This window comes from Mobula hypostoma, chromosome 8 (assembly GCF_963921235.1).
Source record: "Mobula hypostoma chromosome 8, sMobHyp1.1, whole genome shotgun sequence".
Classification (NCBI taxonomy): Eukaryota; Metazoa; Chordata; class Chondrichthyes; order Myliobatiformes; family Myliobatidae; genus Mobula; species Mobula hypostoma.
In genome coordinates this window covers 158,600,005-158,619,724 of record NC_086104.1, presented here as the reverse complement: position 1 = coordinate 158,619,724, position 19,720 = coordinate 158,600,005, and the positions used below count along the sequence as shown (strand labels likewise).

At 51.2% G+C, this 19,720-nt stretch overlaps 1 protein-coding gene across 1 annotated transcript in view; it reads right to left on the bottom strand.

Moving 5' to 3' along the window:
* LOC134351231 (calcium-activated potassium channel subunit alpha-1-like) overlaps positions 1-19,720 on the bottom strand; it is a 111,956-nt gene that overhangs the window by 37,359 nt on the left and 54,877 nt on the right. The window contains exons 15-17 of the mRNA XM_063057336.1: positions 12,879-12,988; positions 6,889-6,957; positions 5,996-6,082 (exon numbers count right to left, since the gene is read on the bottom strand). Coding sequence (XP_062913406.1) covers positions 5,996-6,082; positions 6,889-6,957; positions 12,879-12,988 — 266 coding nt within the window. The remainder of the gene's footprint in view (positions 1-5,995; positions 6,083-6,888; positions 6,958-12,878; positions 12,989-19,720) is intronic.

Sequence of the window (19,720 nt, the reverse complement as noted above, 5' to 3'; positions counted from 1 at the left end):
CCAGCGGCACTTTATGGACATAAAATCGATCTATGTATATAAGCTATCTTATGTACTTATATTTATTGTGTTTCAATGATTTTTCTTTATCTTACTGTCTTTTTGTGAGCTGCATCCGATCTGAAGCAACAATTATTTTGTTCTCCTTTTACTGGAAATTACATGAAACAGTCCTGAATCTTGTGTCAAGTGTAATGTGCTGCCCTTTGGGAGGGCAAGCCAGATCAGAACTTACACAGAGAATGGTAGAGCGCGGAGGAGTGTGGTGGAACAGAGCGATCTCGGAATACAGATTTATTTTTCTTGAAAGTGGTGACACAGGTAGATAGAGTCATAAAGAAAGCTTCTGACACAATGCCCTTCATAAATCGGAGTACAAGAGATGGGATGTTATGTTGAAATCGTATAAAACGTTGATGAGGCCGAATTTGGAGAATTGTGTGCAGTTCTGGTTACCTACCTACAAGAAAGTTATAAATAAGATTGAAAGAGTACAGAGAAAATTTACAAGGCCGCTGCAGGGACTCGAGGGCCTGAGTTACAGAGAAAGGCTGGGTAGATTGGGTCTTTATTCCCTGCAGTGTAGCAGAAAGAGGGGAGATTTGACAGAGGTGTACAAAATTAAGACGGGTACAGATGGGGTAAATGCAAGCAGGCTTTTTGCACTGAGGTTGGGTGATACTAGAACTAGAGGTCATGCATTAAGGGTTAAAAGTGAAATATTTGAAGGTAACCTGAGTAAGAACTTCTTTACTCAGAGAGTGGTGAGAATGTGGAACAAGCTACCAGCAGAAGTTGTGGATGCAGGGACAGTCACACTGTGGGGGGGGGGGGTGGTACTGAGGGAGAGTCACACTGAGGGAGGGGTGGTACTGAGGAAGGGTCACACTGAGGGAGGGGTGGTACTGAGGGAGGGTCACACTGTGGGAGGGGTGGTACTGAGGGAGGGTCACACTGAGGGAGGGGTGGTACTGAGGGAGGGTCACACTGAGGGAGGGGTGGTACTGAGGGAGGGTCAGCACTGTGGGAGGGGTGGTACTGAGGGAGGGTCACACTGAGGGAGGGGTGGTACTGAGGGAGGGTCACACTGAGGGAGGGGTGGTACTGAGGGAGGGTCAGCACTGTGGGAGGGGTGGTACTGAGGGAGGGTCACACTGAGGGAGGGGTGGTACTGAGGGAGGGTCACACTGAGGGAGGGGTGGTACTGAGGAAGGGACACACTGAGGGAGGGGTGGTACTGAGGGAGGGTCACACTGTGGGAGGGGTGGTACTGAGGGAGGGGTAGTACTGAGGGAGGGTCAGCACTGTGGGAGGGGTGGTACTGAGGGAGGGTCACACTGAGGGAGGGGTGGTACTGAGGGAGGGTCAGCACTGTGGGAGGTGGTACTGAGGGAGAGTCACACTGTGGGAGGGGTGGTACTGAGGGAGGGTCGCACTGAGGGAGGGTGGTACTGAGGGAGGGTCACACTGTGGGAGGGGTGGTCCTGAGGGAAGGTCAGACTGTGGGAGGGGTGGTACTGAGGGACAGTCACACTGTGGGAGGGGTGGTACTGAGGGAGGGTCACACTGAGGGAGGGGTGGTACTGAGGGAGGGTCACACTGTGGGAGGAGGGGTACTGAGGGAGGGTCACACTGTGGGAGGGGTGGTCCTGAGGGAAGGTCAGACTGCGGGAGGGGTGGTACTGAGGGACAGTCACACTGTGGGAGGGGTGGTACTGAGGGAGGGTCACACTGAGGGAGGGGTGGTACTGAGGGAGGGTCACACTGTGTGACGAGGGGTACTGAGGGAGGGTCACTGTGGGGGGGTGGTACTGAGGGAGGGTCACACAGTGGGAGGGGCGGTACTGAGGGAGGGTCACACTGGGGAGATGGTACTGAGGCAGAGTCACACTGTGGGGGGGGTGGTACCGAGGGAGAGTCACACTGTGGGAGGGGCGGTACCGAGGCAGGGTCACACTGTGGGAGGGGAGGTACCGAGGGAGGGTCACACTGTGGGAGGGAAGGTACTGAGGGAGGGTCACACTGTGGGAGGGGTGGTACTGAGGGAGTATGTCACTGTGGGAGGGGTGGTACTGAGGGAGAGTCACACTGTGGGAGGGGTGGTACTGAGGGAGGGTCACACTGAGGGAGGGGTGGTACTGAGGGAGGGTCACACTGAGGGAGGGATGGTACTGAGGGAGGGTCAGCACTGTGGGAGGTGGTACTGAGGGAGAGTCACACTGTGGGAGGGGTGGTACTGAGGGAGGGTCACACTGTGGGAGGAGGGGTACTGAGGGAGAGTCACACTGCGGGAGGGGTGGTACTGAGGGAGGGTCACACTGTGGGAGGGGTGGTCCTGAGGGAAGGTCAGACTGCGGGAGGGGTGGTACTGAGGGACAGTCACACTGTGGGAGGGGTGCTACTGAGGGACGGTCACACTGAGGGAGGGGTGGTACTGAGGGAGGGTCACACTGTGGGAGGAGGGGTACTGAGGGAGAGTCACACTGTGGGAGGGGTGGTACCGAGGGAGGGTCACACTGTGGGAGGGGTGGTACTGAGGGAGGGTCACACTGTGGGAGGGGTGGTCCTGAGGGAAGGTCAGACTGCGGGAGGGGTGGTACTGAGGGACAGTCACACTGTGGGAGGGGTGGTACTGAGGGAGGGTCACACTGAGGGAGGGGTGGTACTGAGGGAGAGTCACTGTGGGGGGGGTGGTACTGAGGGAGGGTCACACTGTGGGGAGATGGTACTGAGGGAGAGTCACACTGTGGGGGGGGTGGTACTGAGGGAGGGTCACACTGTGGGAGGGGTAGTACCGAGGGAGGGTCACACTGTGGGAGGCGTGGTACCGAGGGAGAGTCACACTGTGGGAGGGGCGGTACTGAGGGAGGGTCACACTGTGGGGAGATGGTACTGAGGGAGAGTCACACTGTGGGGGGGGTGGTACTGAGGGAGGGTCACACTGTGGGAGGGGTGGTACCGAGGGAGGGTCACACTGTGGGAGGCGTGGTACCGAGGGAGAGTCACACTGTGGGAGGGGCGGTACCGAGGGAGGGTCACACTGTGGGAGGGGAGGTACTGAGGGAGGGTCACACTGTGGGAGGGGTGGTACCGAGGGAGGGTCACACTGTGGGAGGGGAGGTACTGAGGGAGGGAAACACTGTGGGAGGGGTGGTACAGAGGGAGGGTCACACTGTGGGAGGGGTGGTACTGAGGGAGTGTCTCACTGTGGGAGGGGTGGTACTGAGGGAGAGTCACACTGTGGGAGGGGTGGTACCGAGGGAGGGTCACACTGTGGGAGGGGAGGTACTGAGGGAGGGTCACACTGTGGGAGGGGTGGTACTGAGGGAGTATCTCACTGTGGGAGGGGTGGTACTGAGGGAGAGTCACACTGTGGGAGGGGTGGTACTGAGGGAGTGTCTCACTGTGGGAGGGGTGGTACTGAGGGAGGGTCACACTGTGGGAGGGGTGGTCCTGAGGGAAGGTCAGACTGCGGGAAGGGTGGTACTGAGGGACAGTCACACTGTGGGAGGGGTGGTACTGAGGGAGGGTCACACTGAGGGAGGGGTGGTACTGAGGGAGGGTCACACTGTGGGAGGAGGGGTACTGAGGGAGGGTCACTGTGGGGGGGTGGTACTGAGGGAGGGTCACACTGTGGGAGGGGCGGTACTGAGGGAGGGTCACACTGTGGGGAGATGGTACTGAGGGAGAGTCACACTGTGGGGGGGGGTGGTACTGAGGGAGGGTCACACTGTGGGAGGGGTGGTACCGAGGGAGGGTCACACTGTGGAAGGGGCGGTACCGAGGGAGGGTCACACTGTAGGAGGGGAGGTACCGAGGGAGGGTCACACTGTGGGAGGGGTGGTACCGAGGGAGGGTCACACTGTGGGAGGGGTGGTACTGAGGGAGGGTCACACTGTGGGAGGGGTGGTACCAAGGGAGGGTCACACTGTGGGAGGGAAGGTACTGAGGGAGGGTCACACTGTGGGAGGGGTGGTACTGAGGGAGTATCTCACTGTGGGAGGGGTGGTACTGAGGGAGAGTCACACTGTGGGAGGGGTGGTACCGAGGGAGGGTCACACTGTGGGAGGGGTGGTACTGAGGGAGGGTCACACTGTGGGAGGGGTGGTACTGAGGGAGGGTCACACTGAGGGAGGGGTGGTACTGAGGGAGGGTCAGCACTGTGGGAGGGGTGGTACTGAGGGTGGGTCACACTGAGGGAGGGGTGGTACTGAAGGAGGGTCAGCACTGTGGGAGGTGGTACTGAGGGAGAGTCACACTGTGGGAGGGGTGGTACTGAGGGAGGGTCGCACTGAGGGAGGGTGGTACTGAGGGAGAGTCACACTGTGGGAGGGGTGATACTGAGGGAGGGTCACACTGTGGGAGGGGGGGTACTGAGGGAGTGTCACACTGCGGGAGGGGTGGTACTGAGGGAGGGTCACACTGTGGGAGGGGTGGTACTGAGGGACGGTCACACTGAGGGAGGGTCACACTGTGGGAGGAGGGGTACTGAGGGAGAGTCACACTGTGGGAGGGGTGGTACTGAGGGAGGGTCACACTGTGGGAGGGGTGGTACTGAGGGAGAGTCACACTGTGGGAGGGGTGGTACTGAGGGAGAGTCACACTGTGGGAGTGGTGGTACTGAGGGAGAGTCACACTGTGGGAGGGATGGTACTGAGGGAGTGTCTCACTGTGGGAGGGGTGGTACTGAGGGAGAGTCACACTGTGGGAGGGGTGGTACTGAGGGAGAGTCACACTGTGGGAGGGGTGGTACTGAGGGAGGGTCACACTGTGGGAGGAGGGGTACTGAGGGAGAGTCACACTGTGGGAGGGGTGGTACCGAGGGAGGGTCACACTGTGGGAGGGGTGGTTCTGAGGGAATGTCAGACTGCGGGAGGGGTGGTACTGAGGGACAGTCACACTGTGGGAGGGGTGATACTGAGGGAGGGTCACACTGAGGGAGGGGTGGTACTGAGGGAGGGTCACACTGTGGGAGGAGGGGTACTGAGGGAGGGTCACACTGTGGGAGGGGCGGTACTGAGGGAGGGTCACACTGTGGGGAGATGGTACTGAGGGAGAGTCACACTGTGGGGGGGGGTGGTACTGAGGGAGCGTCACACTGTGGGAGGGGAGGTACTGAGGGAGGGTCACACTGTGGGAGGGGTGGTACTGAGGGAGAGTCACACTGTGGGAGGGGTGGTACCGAGGGAGTATCTCACTGTGGGAGGGGTGGTACCGAGGGAGAGTCACACTGTGGGAGGGGTGGTACCGAGGGAGGGTCACACTGTGGGAGGGGTGGTACCGAGGGAGAGTCACACTGAGGGAGGGGTGGTACTGAGGGAGGGTCACACTGCGGGAGGGGTGATACTGAGGGAGGGTCACACTGTGGGAGGGGTGGTACTGAGGGAGAGTCACACTGTGGGAGGGGTGGTACTGAGGGAGTGTCTCACTGTGGGAGGGGTGGTACTGAGGGAGAGTCACACTGTGGGAGGGGTGGTACTGAGGGAGTATCTCACTGTGGGAGGGGTGGTACCGAGGGAGAGTCACACTGTGGGAGGGGTGGTACCGAGGGAGGGTCACACTGTGGGAGGGGTGGTACCGAGGGAGGGTCACACTGTGGGAGGGGTGGTACTGAGGGAGTGTCTCACTGTGGGAGGGGTGGTACTGAGGGAGGGTCTCACTGTGGGAGGGCATTTTCTCAGACTTCACAGAACCACGATAATCTTTTCCCCTGCGCATCCTTTTTTTTTTACAAAATTCTTTATTACAAATGTCGGTGCTATACAATATTTACAAACCCAGTGACTAACATATTGACTACACTACAAACAGACAATACATCTTAAACCAATATATTGCCATCCTCATCAATGATGGCATTTACACCCCGCGGAGCCCAACGGTCCCGGAACACCTCTACGGTCGCCGTGGACTGTGCGTATTCCTTTTCAATGTTCACCCGGGCACGAACATACCCCCTGTGTGTGTTCACTCAAGGGGCTGTTGTACATCTCACCTCTGTACGTGGCTTTGCTTCTTGGCGATGAAGAAGCCAAGGGTTTGTTCCTCGATCAGGATGCTGGCATTTGGGTTTATCACAATACTGCAGGGAGAGAGGGGATACTGGGATCAGGCGTGGATCACAGTGCACCAGACACATTGGCACACTGACACTCCCACAACCCTGACACACACGCTCTCAAACACATACCCTGATACACACTCTCACACACGAATACACACTCTTTTCCACACACACCCTCACACACTGGCACACTCTCACACACACACTCTGTCACACGCACAGTCTCATACACACACACACACACTCACACACACTCACACACATAAACACCCTCACACTCACACATACACACACACACTCACTCTCACACACACTCACTCACTCACTCACTCTTACAGCTGCCACACCGGTATTCACCCTGAATAACACTCCATCCCCCCGCCACCCCCACCGGATTGTCCGAGGGAGTTCTCCATGTCCAGATGCAGCTCTTAGCCCTGGCTGACCGGATGTGGCCACAATAGACAGGCTTGCACAGACGCCTCCCACCCTGAAACGTGTACGCAGTCCCTGTACACAGATCTGAGGCTGTTCACGGTGCGTCAGAGTGGCTGGGTCCCACTGCCGTCGTTCCTGTACACCAGGTTGCCTGCATCATAGTGACGAGTGGTGGTCAGCTGACCAGCCAGGCCAGTCATCACATGACCAGAGAAACTTGCCAGAGTCATATGACCAGATGGGCAAAGGGGCCTGTTAGAAGCTCTGGGGTCAGGCAGCCAGGTCAAAGATCAGGTGACGGGTCACAGGGCTCCCCCCCCCCCACCACCCCAGGGATGGAAGCTGGGTGCTGGCCACGCGGGTGACTGCTCTGAGGGGTGTGTTACCTGACCGTTCCTGGGTCTGTCTGGTACTGAATGGCAATGAGCAGCAGCTTCAGTTTCAGGTAGCAAATCCTGTGGAGCGAAGGAACCGAGGGGTGAGACACAGTCCGGAGTCAGGGTGAGGCCTAGTTCGATTTTTTTTATATGCAAAATATCTTTATTACAAATTCAGTGCTAGATATACAAAACAGTGACTAACACAATTACTTCACTACAAATAGACAATACACATTAAACCAAAGTGTTTCCATCTCTGTCAATGATGGCAATTAACCCCCGTGGAGCAAAGGGACTTCCATTGGGGACCGCCCTCACCTCCAGGTGGAAAGACAGCCCGCCATGGCGCGTCGGGTCGGTGGACAAGGGCTCGGAGGTGGAGGGTGTGGAGCAGCAGCCCGTACAAATACCTCCTACTTGCATCCCTGAACAGGGTTGTGGGTGTCGCAGAGAGACGGCTCAAGTTGTGTGGACTCGGCTCTCGGATCAGATTGCAGGGCCTGGGCCCGACCAGTAACTCAGCCTGAGTCCTTCCACACACCTGAGCCGCACTGACATCCGTTGAGGCAGAGCAAGGGTCGGCCAGGACTCCACCTTCTGCCAGAGGAGGGGATTCCCAGCCCGAGGCAACCACGATCCAGACTCTCAGTAGGTCCTGATAGAGGCCGGGCAGACTCCGCAAAACAGCATGGCTGACGCCCGCCGGAGGCAACTGCATATCTTCATGAAAACAGCAGTCCCTCCAGAGGAAGAAAGTCGCCAACACGTGCCACCTGGGAGGGTGCTCGGCGCACAGGGATCTCTGCAGAGTGCTGAGCCGGAGAGGCGCCAGTCGCGTACGGACACACACCAGTAACTGCCCGCCCTCTCCCACTGGGAGACTCAAGACCGCTGCAGAGACCCAGTGTTTCCTGTTACCCCAGAAGAAGTCCACTAACTTCCTCTGCATTCTCGCTACAAAGGGGGCAGGAGGAGCCCCAGGAGCAAGTTGACAAGGATATCCTATCCCTCCATGCCCCTATACAATGGTGTTGGGGATTACAGTGGGGTGTCGGGGATTACAGTCCGCTGTCAGGGATTACAGTCCAGTGTCGGAGATTACAGTCAGGTGTCGGGGGTTACGGTCCAGTGTCGGGGATTACAGTCCAGTGTTGGGGATTACAGTCCAGTGTCAGGGATTACAGTCTGGTGTCAGGGATTACAGTCGGGTGTCGGGGATTACAGTCCAGTGTTGGGGATTACAGTCCAGTGTCGGGGATTACAGTCTGGTGTCAGGGATTACAGTCGGGTGTCGGGGATTACAGTCCAGTGTTGGGGATTACAGTCAGGTGTCAGGGATTACAGTCGGGTGTCAGGGATTACAGTCCGGTGTCGGGGATTACAGTCAGGTGTCGGGGATTACAGTTCGGTGTCGGGGATTACAGTCTGGTGTCAGGGTTACAGTCGGGTGTCAGGGATTACAGTCCAGTGTCGGGGATTACAGTCTAGTGTCGGGGATTATAGTCTGGTGTCAGGGATTACAGTCGGGTGTCGGGGATTACAGTCGGGTGTCAAGGATTACAGTCCGGTGTCGGGGATTACAGTTGGGTGTCGGGGATTACAGTCGGATGTCGGGGATTACTGTCGGGTGTCGGAGATTAAATCGGGTGTCGGAGATTACAGTCGGGTGTCGTAGATTACAGTCCAGTGTCGGGGATTACAGTCCAGTGATGGGGATTACAGTCAGGTGTCGGGGATTACAGTCCGGTGTCAGAGATTACAGTGGGGTGTCAGAGATTACAGTCGGGTGTCAGGGATTACAGTCCGGTGTCGGAGATTAAGTCAGGTGTTGAGGATTACAGTCCGGTGTCAGAAATTACAGTCGGGTGTCAGGGATTACAGTCCGGTGTCGGAGATTATAGTCGGGTGTCGGGAATTACAGTCAAGTGTCGGGGATTACAGTCCGGTGTCAGAGATTACAGTCCGGTGTCGGAGATTACAGTCGGGTGTCGGGGATTACAGTCGGGTGTCGGGAATTACAGTCAGGTGTCAGGGATTACAGTCCGGTGTCGGAGATTACAGCTGGGTGTCAGGGATTACAGTCGGGTGTTACGGATTACAGTCCGGTGTCGGGGATTACAGTCAGGTGTCGGGGATTACAGTCTGGTGTCACGGATTACAGTCCAGTGTCGGGGATTACAGTGGGGTGTCAGAGATTACAGTCGGGTGTCGGGGATTACAGTCCGGTGTCGGGGATTACAGTCCGGTGTCGGGGATTAAATCGGGTGTCGGAGATTACAGTCGGGTGTCGTAGATTACAGTCCAGTGTCGGGGATTACCATCCAGTGTCCGGGATTACAGTCAGGTGTCTGGGATTACAGTCCAGTGTCGGAGATTACAGTCAGGTGTCAGGGATTACAGTCCGGTGTCGGGGATTACAGTCGGGTGACAGGGAATACAGTCAGATGTCAGGGATTACAGTCAGGTGTCGGGGATTACAGTTGGGTGTCGGGGATTACAGTTGGGTGTCGGGGGTTACAGTCCGGTGTTGGGGATTACAGTTGGGTGTCGGGCATTACAGTCGGGTGTCAGGGATTACTGTCGGGCGTCGGAGATTAAATCGGGTGTCGGAGATTACAGTCGGGTGTCGTAGATTACAGTCCAGTGTCGGGGATTACAGTCCAGTGTCGGGGATTACAGTCAGGTGTTGGGGATTACAGTCAGGTGTTGGGAATTACAGTCAAGTGTCGGGGATTACAGTCTGGTGTCGGGGATTACAGTCGGGTGTCGGGAATTACAGTCGGGTGTCGGAGATTACAGTCCGGTGTCGGGGTTTACAGTTGGGTTTTGAAGGTTACAGTCCAGTGTTAGGGGTTCTGGTCCGCTGTTTTTTTTTTGTTTTTTATATAAAATATCTTTATTACAAATTCAGTGCTGCAATATACACAAACCAGTCTCTATCACAATTACTACACAACTACTAGACAAACGGCATTAAACTAAATTCTTTCTATCTCTGTCAATGATGGCGCTCACCCCCCGCAGAGCCCAAGTGTCCTGGAATGCCTCTATAGTGTTGGGGGTTAAAGTCTGGTGCTGGGGATTACAGTGCAGTGTGGGTTACAATCCGCTGTTCCATGTTACAGTCCAGTGTTGGGGATTGCAGTCCAGGTTTTGGGGACTACAGCCAGGTGTTGGTGTTGCAGTCGGGTGTCAGGGATTACAGTCCGGGGCCAGGGATTGCAATCCAATGTTGGGATTAAAATCTGGTGTTGGGATTACAGTCCAATGTTCGGATTACAATCCAATGTGGGGAATTCATTCTGGTGTTGGATTACAGTCCTGTGTTGGGATTGCGGTCTGATGTTGGGATTACAGTCTGGTGTTGGGATTACAGTCTGGTGTTGGGTCTACAGTCCGATGTTGGGTCTACAGTCCGATGTTGGGATTACAGTTCGGTGTCAGTATTACAGTCCGGTGTTGGGAATTCAGTCTGGTGTTGGGATTACAGTCCAGTGCTGGGATTACTGTTCAGTGTCGGAGATTACAGTCCAGTATCAGGGATTACAGAGCTCCCACATTGTACAGCTCAATATTCCCTCCATCACACTCTGGGGCGTCCCTTTTACCCGCTGATCAGTTTGCAGCTAACTCAGACATTAACTGTCCTGAACTCGTTATAACAGGCACTTGGTTTGGGAAGGTCTAGACTGCATGCAAATGGGATTAAATGTAGATAACAATCAGGGTTAACATGGACCAGATGGGCTGAATGGTCTCATTTCTGTGCTGTTGATTTCTATGATTCACCATCAAGTTGACACATCACAGAGGCGCTCAGTGCAATAAGGGGCCTTTGGCCCATCCTGCTGATACTGACCCACAATTCCCAGCCCTGCTCATCCCATTTCCCGGCACTTTGTCTCTGGTCCTCCACACCTTCGTCACCCAGGTGCCCACTGGGTACACGTGCCATCTTTCCATGGACAAGGACTGTCATGAAAACTGTGCTGATACAGGGCTCCTAAAGCTGGCCAGCACTGCCCTCAGCTGGCTGACAGGTATATCGCACACTCCCACAATCAGAAGATTTAAAGATTAGATTTATTTGTCACATGTACGTCTAAACGTGGAAACACGTCGCTTGTGTCAATGACCAACACAGTCCGAGGATGAGCTGGGGCAGCCCGCACGTGTTACCGTGCTTTTGGCACCAGCATGGTATGCCCACAACTGACTAACCCTAGTTAGTAACTTCAAAACTTTCAACTAATCCAAAGGAAGACACAGGAGACGGAAATGCGGGTCTAACTTTGAGTTTACTTTAAGCAAGGCTCACACGTATCACGTGGTAGTGTGGTGACATATATTTTCCACATATAACCCGTAGTGGATTATTTAAACAAACAAGAATGTTATATCCACAAGATGACTCAAATACTACTGAATAAAGTTCTGAGAGGTAGATAGTCAGAATCCATCTCCTGGTTGGAAACGTCACACACTAATGGGTTCCTTAAGGCTGTTATAGCCGGGGGTGGTCATGGGGAAAAGTTCCCTCTACCTAATAAATACTCCCAGTGGTGTTGTCTCAAATAGCCTCTGACAACCAAATCCAGCTCCTGGCCTTCATGCATGGCCCAGCTACTAAGCCCAGCAGAATGGTCTACTGACAGGAGAGGGGTAGGAGGCGAGTTACTGACGCTTTAAAACCAGTCGCTTCGGGCAGATGGGGCTCGTCAGCCGTGGTTGGCAGCTCATCCAGGAGAAGGAAAACTCTGATCTCAAACCTCCGCTGCCTTGGGGAAGGCTTCGGGAATAAACCCCGAGAGAAAAATCCATCGCTGGAGTCCCTAAGGCCCATTGAGTTCAACGCTGACTGGCAATTCCTGTGATGCTGCTGGTGCCAAACGGTGTCCGTCTCTGCCTTTACCTTGGGTTCGTCAGCTGTGTGGAGAGGGGGAGCCTGCCCCATATCGTTCTGCCCGGCTTGCGTATCATTTCGACAGCTCGAACGCAACACCCTGGTTGAACCCCACCAACGGAGGCCCCGGACACGGAGTACAGATTTCAGGTTAGGGGAGAAAGTTTAAAGGAGTTGATAAGACAATTTTATTTTTAAAAAACAGAGAGCGGTGAGTGCTTTAGCCCCTGAGGGAGCAGGTGAGTTATCTTGGCTGTGGCATCTTGCTGATTGGACAGGGGCAAGGGTGGATGGGAGAGGTAGGATTAAGGAGGGGTGGAGGAGGCGAGTGGATTGGGATGAGGGAGCAGGGCTTTGGAATGTGGGAGGAAACTGGAGCACCTGGAGAAACCCAAGCGGCCACGGAGAGAACGTACAAATTCCTTACTGAACCGAATGCGGGAGTGTGGCAAGTAGGATGCAGCCGAGTGATCGCACAGTGTATCCATTGTGCACGGGAAGCACTCTCTGTTTCACATGGGCCTTTGAGTGCTCGTGTTCTTGTCTCGTCAGGCCTGGTTCACTGCTCCCACGATGCAAGTTGCCTTTACTGACGTGACTGAGCAGAAACACTTAACCCTATTGTCCCATTCTCGTTCTTGCTCTGTGTACATGTAACACTCACAGACTGCGTTGGGAGCTGAACCCACGTCACGGGCACTGTGACAGTATAACAGATTCTGCATTCTGTTATTGTTCTAGCTCAGAGTGCTGGTGTAATGGGACGATCTATATGAGGGCACGCAAAACTATGCTTCTCCCTGTACCTTGCTATGCCTGACAATAATTATCTTGTCCAATTTTCCTCACTGGATCTTTCTCCCTATTCAACGAAATGTAATGAAATAACGTCTTAACTACCTCCACAGTTCCTCTGATAACCTACCTTTAACCTGGTTTCCCAGTCCCCTACCTCCCTACCCTTTGTATTCGCCCCTCGGGCCCCTCTTGGACCGGAGGTTTCAGTCAATAGTGAGCTTCTGTCCTGCCCCAGCAGCCTTGGACAAGTGCTGCCATTATTGCAGGGTTCTGGGGGGTGGGGTGGGTCACTCACTGGCACACTGCAGGAAACGACATCCCCACAAAGGCGTCCGACAGATATTCCGTGAAAATCTCTTGGCTGACTCCTTCTTGGTAGATATCCAGCCAGGTTCCTGTCTTATGCTGAAAACAGACGGAGAGTTCACAATACAAAGGAAGCGTTCCAGTCCCACATAACTGGCCCTTCCCGCTCCCCCCACCCCAATCCACCCATTTCCTCCACCGCTCATCCATCCCAACTCCCATTCACCCGTGTACCTGTCCAACCCACCTACAAGCCATGTCCAAGAAAACTCATCAACACCTCTACTTCCTCACGAGGCTAAAGAAGTTTGGCATGTTCCCTTTGACCCTCACCAATTTTTATCAATGCACCATAGAAACCATTCTACCAGGATGCATCAAAATGTGAACAGAGGAAAGAGAGAGAGTGAATATCCAGATGTGGCGAAGAGAGAGGGAGTGAATATCCAGATGTGAACAGGAGAGAGGGAGGGAGTGAATATCCAGATGTGAACAGAGGAGAGAGAGAGAGAGAGGGAGGGAGTGAATATCCAGATGTGAACAGAGGAGAGAGAGAGGATGAATATCCAGATGTGAACAGGAGAGAGGGTGAATATCCAGATGTGGCGAAGAGAGGAGGGAATATCCAGATGAGACAAAGAGAGAAGGAGTGAATATCCAGATGTGAACAGAGGAGAAAGAGAGAGGATGAATATCCAGATGTGAACAGAGGAGGGGGGGTGAATATCCAGATGTGAACAGTAGAGAGAGGGTGAATATCCAGATGTGGCGAAGAGAGAGGGAGTGAATATCCAGATGTGAACAGGAGAGAGAGAGAGAGGGAGGAGACCTCTCTCTGCGGGCTGGAGGAGACCGTGTACCACATGTACGTGGAGTGTGTGAGGCTGCAGCCCCTTTTCGCGTTTTTGCGTGGGCTGCTTCTCGCCTTCTGGTTGCATTTCAGTCCCACCCTATTTATATATGGTCATCCAGTAAGGAGGGGGGCACAGAGGGATGAGGATGTCCTTGTCAACTTGCTCCTGGGGCTGGCGAAAATTGCCATCCGTGGCTCCTGGAAAAGGGTGGCAGGAGGTTCTCCCCGGGCGGACTGCCTGGCTATGTTCAGGGGGTATGTTCGTGCCCGGGTGAACATTGAAAAGGAATACGCACAGTCCACGGCGACCGTAGAGGTGTTCCGGGACCGTTGGGCTCCGCGGGGTGTAAATGCCATCATTGATGAGGATGGCAATATATTGGTTTAAGATGTATTGTCTGTTTGTAGTGTAGTAAATATGTTAGTCACTGGGTTTGTAAATATTGTATAGCACCGACATTTGTAATAAAGAATTTTGTAAAAAAAAAGGAGAGAGAGAGAGAGGGAGGGAGTGAATATCCAGATGTGAACAGAGGAGAGAGAGAGAGAGAGGGAGGGAGTGAATATCCAGATGTGAACAGAGGAGAGAGAGAGAGGATGAATATCCAGATGTGAACAGGAGAGAGGGTGAATATCCAGATGTGGCGAAGAGAGGAGGGAATATCCAGATGAGACAAAGAGAGAAGGAGTGAATATCCAGATGTGAACAGAGGAGAAAGAGAGAGGATGAATATCCAGATGTGAACAGAGGAGGGGGGGTGAATATCCAGATGTGAACAGTAGAGAGAGGGTGAATATCCAGATGTGGCGAAGAGAGAGGGAGTGAATATCCAGATGTGAACAGGAGAGAGAGAGAGAGGGAGGGAGTGAATATCCAGATGTGAACAGAGGAGAGAGAGAGAGAGAGAGGGAGGGAGTGAATATCCAGATGTGAACAGAGGAGAGAGAGAGGATGAATATCCAGATGTGAACAGGAGAGAGGGTGAATATCCAGATGTGGCGAAGAGAGGAGGGAATATCCAGATGAGACAAAGAGAGAAGGAGTGAATATCCAGATGTGAACAGAGGAGAAAGAGAGAGGATGAATATCCAGATGTGAACAGAGGAGGGGGGGGTGAATATCCAGATGTGAACAGTAGAGAGAGGGTGAATATCCAGATGTGAACAGGGGAGGGGAGGCAGTTCCAGATTTGCTGAGGGAAATCTGATGTGTAGACAGAGGCCAGTGTGGCAGATGTGTTGGGGTGAGAGGGCTGTGCTGAGAAAGGGTGACATCACGACACGTTCACACACCAGTTCGCTTCACACACATCACGCCTCCAACATATTTAATTATTTAGCGATCCACCTTTTCGTGCTGCCCCACCTAGCAACTTTCAACAGCCCTGACTAACTCTAACCTAACCACAGGACGAGAAACCCACGTACTCCACGGTGAGGGCATGCAGGGACTTCTTAGAGAACAGTGGCAGAATTGACCGTGAACTCCGACTCCGCGAGCAGTAATGGCCTTGCACTAACTGCTACCTACTTGGGTACCCAGTCTCTTCTCAAACATATCACACCGTATGAAGCATATCACACCGTCATCATACATAACACACCATCGTCAAACATAACACACCATCATCAAACTTGTCACACCGTCGTCTTACATAACACACCGTCGTCAAACATATCACACTGTCGTCAAACATATCACACCGTCATCAAACATATCACACTGTCGTCAAACATATCACACCGTCATCAAACATATCACACTGTCGTCAAACATATCACACCGTCATCAAACATATCACACCGTCGTCAAACATAACACACCATCATCAACCTTATCACACCGTCGTCTTACATAACACACCATCGTCAAACATATCACACCGTCATCATACATAACACACCGTCGTCAAACATGTCACACCGTCGTCAAACATATCACACCATCTTCAAACATATCACACCGTCGTCATACAAATCACACTGTCGACAAACGTATCACACCGTCATCAAACATATCACACCGTCATCAAGCATATCACACCGTCATCAAACATACAACACCGTATCAAGCATATCACATCGTATCAAATATATCACACCGTCATCAAACATATCACACTGTCATCAAACATATCACACTGTCATCAAACATATCACACCGTCGTCAAACATATCACACCATCATCAAACATATCACACCATCATCAAACATATCACACTGTCGTCAAAGATATCACACCATATCAAGCACATCACACCGTATCAAGCATATCACACCGTCATCAAACATATCACACCATCATCAAACATATCACACCATCATCAAACATATCACACTGTCGTCAAAGATATCACACCATATCAAGCACATCACACCGTATCAAGCATATCACACCGTCGTCAAACATATCACACTGTCGTCAAATATATCACAGCGTCGTCAAATATATCACATCGTATCAGGCATATCATACCGTAACAAGCATATCACACAGTCATCAAACATATCACACCATCGTCAAAAATATCACACCGTATCAAACATATCACACCATCGTCAAACATATCACACCGTCGTCAAACATATCACACCATATCAAGCATATCACACCATCATCAAACATATCACACCGTCGTCAAATATATTACACCGTATCAAGCATATCACACCGTCGTCAAACATATCACACCGTATCAAGCATATCACACCGTCGTCAAACATATCACACGGTCATCAAACATATCACACCGTCGTCAAACATATCACACCGTATCAAGCATATCACACCGTATCAAGCATATCACACCGTCATCAAACATATCCCGCCGTCGTCAAACATATCACACCGTCATCAAGCATATCACACCGTATCAAGCCTATCACACCATCGTCAAACATATCACACCGTTATCAAACATATCACACCGTCGTCAAACATATCACACCGTATCAAACATATCACACCATCGTCAAACATATCACACCGCCATCAAACATATCACACCGTCATCAAACATATCACACCATCGTCAAACATAACACACCATCGTCAAACACATCACACGGTATCAAGCATATCACACCGTCGTCAAACATATCACACCATCGTCAAAGCTAACACACCGTCGTCAAACATATCACACCGTCGTCAAATATATCACACCGTTGTCAAATATATCACACCATATCAAGCATATCACACCGTATCAAGTATATCACACCGTCGTCAAATATATCACTCCGTCGTCAAACATATCACACGGTCTTCAAACATATCACACAGTCATCAAACATATCACACCGTCGTCAAGCATATCACACCGTCGTTAAACATATCACACCGTATCAAGCATATCACACCGCCATCAAACATATCACACCGTATCAAGCATATCACACCATCATCAAACATATCACACCATCATTAAGCATATCACACCGTATCGAGAATATAACACCGTCATCAAACATGTCACACCGTCGTCAAACATGTCACACTGTCGTCAAACATAACACACCGTCATCAAACACATCACACCGTATCAAGCATATCACACCGTCATCAAACATATCACACCGTCATCAGACATATCACACCGTCGTCAAACATATCACACCGTATCAAGCATATCACACCGTATCAAGTATATCACACCGTCATCAAACATATCACACCGTCGTCAAACATATCACACCGTTGTCAAATATATCACACCGTATCAAGCATATCACACCGTATCAAGCATATCACACCATCGTCAAACATATCACACCGTCGTCAAACATATCACACGGTCTTGAAACATATCACACCGTCGTCAAACATATCACACCGTCATCAAACATATCACACCATCGTCAAACATATCACACCGTCGTCATACATATCACACCGCCGTCAAACATATCACACCATCGTCAAACATATCACACCGTCATCAAACATATCACACCGTCGTCAAACATATCACACCGTATCAAACATATCACACCATCGTCAAACATATCACACCGCCATCAAACATATCACACCGTCATCAAACATATCACACCATCGTCAAACATATCACACCGTATCAAACATATCACACCATCGTCAAACATATCACACCGCCATCAAACATATCACACCGTCGTCAAACATATCACACCATCGTCAAAGCTAACACACCGTCGTCAAACATATCACACCGTCGTCAAATATATCACACCGTTGTCAAATATATCACACCATATCAAGCATATCACACCGTCATCAAACATATCACACCGTCGTCAAACATATCACACCGTATCAAATATATCACTCCGTCGTCAAACATATCACACGGTCTTCAAACATATCACACAGTCATCAAACATATCACACCGTCGTCAAGCATATCACACCGTCGTTAAACATATCACACCGTATCAAGCATATCACACTGCCATCAAACATATCACACCGTATCAAGCATATCAAACTGTCATCAAACATATCACACCATCATTAAGCATATCACACCGTATCGAGCATATAACACCGTCATCAAACATGTCACACCGTCGTCAAACATGTCACACTGTCGTCAAACATAACACACCGTCATCAAACATATCACACCGTATCAAGCATATCACACCGTCATCAAACATATCACACCGTCATCAGACATATCACACCGTCGTCAAACATATCACACCGTATCAAGCATATCACACCGTATCAAGTATATCACACCGTCGTCAAACATATCATACCATCATCAAGCATATCACACCGTCATCATACAAATCACACTGTCGACAAACGTATCACACCGTCATCAAACATATCACACCGTCATCAAGCATATCACACCGTCATCAAACATACAACACCGTATCAAGCATATCACATCGTATCAAACATATCACACCGTCATCAAACATATCACACTGTCATCAAACATATCACACTGTCATCAAACATATCACACCGTCGTCAAACATATCACACCATCATCAAACATATCACACCATCATCAAACATATCACACTGTCGTCAAAGATATCACACCATATCAAGCACATCACACCGTATCAAGCACATCACACCGTCATCAAACATATCACACCATCATCAAAGAAATCACACCGTCGTCAAACATATCACACTGTCGTCAAATATATCACAGCGTCGTCAAATATATCACATCATATCAGGCATATCATACCGTAACAAGCATATCACACAGTCATCAAACATATCACACCATCGTCAAATATATCACACCGTATCAAACATATCACACCATCGTCAAACATATCACACCGTCGTCAAACATATCACACCATATCAAGCATATCACACCATCATCAAACATATCACACCGTCGTCAAATATATTACACCGTATCAAGCATATCACACCGTCGTCAAACATATCACACCGTTGTCAAACATATCACACCATCGTCAAACATATCACACCGTCGTCAAACATATCACACTGTCATCAAACATATCACACCTTCGTCAAACACATCACACCGTATCAAGCATATCACACCGTCGTCAAACATATCACACGGTCATCAAACATATCACACCGTATCAAGCATATCACACCGTATCAAGCATATCACACCGTCATCAAACATATCCCGCCGTCGTCAAACATATCACACCGTCATCAAGCATATCACACCGTATCAAGCCTATCACACCATCGTCAAACATATCACACCGTCGTCAAACATATCACACCGTATCAAACATATCACACCATCGTCAAACATATCACACCGCCATCAAACATATCACACCGTCATCAAACATATCACACCATCGTCAAACATAACACACCATCGTCAAACACATCACACGGTATCAAGCATATCACACCGTCGTCAAACATATCACACCATCGTCAAAGCTAACACACCGTCGTCAAACATATCACACCGTCGTCAAATATATCACACCGTTGTCAAATATATCACACCATATC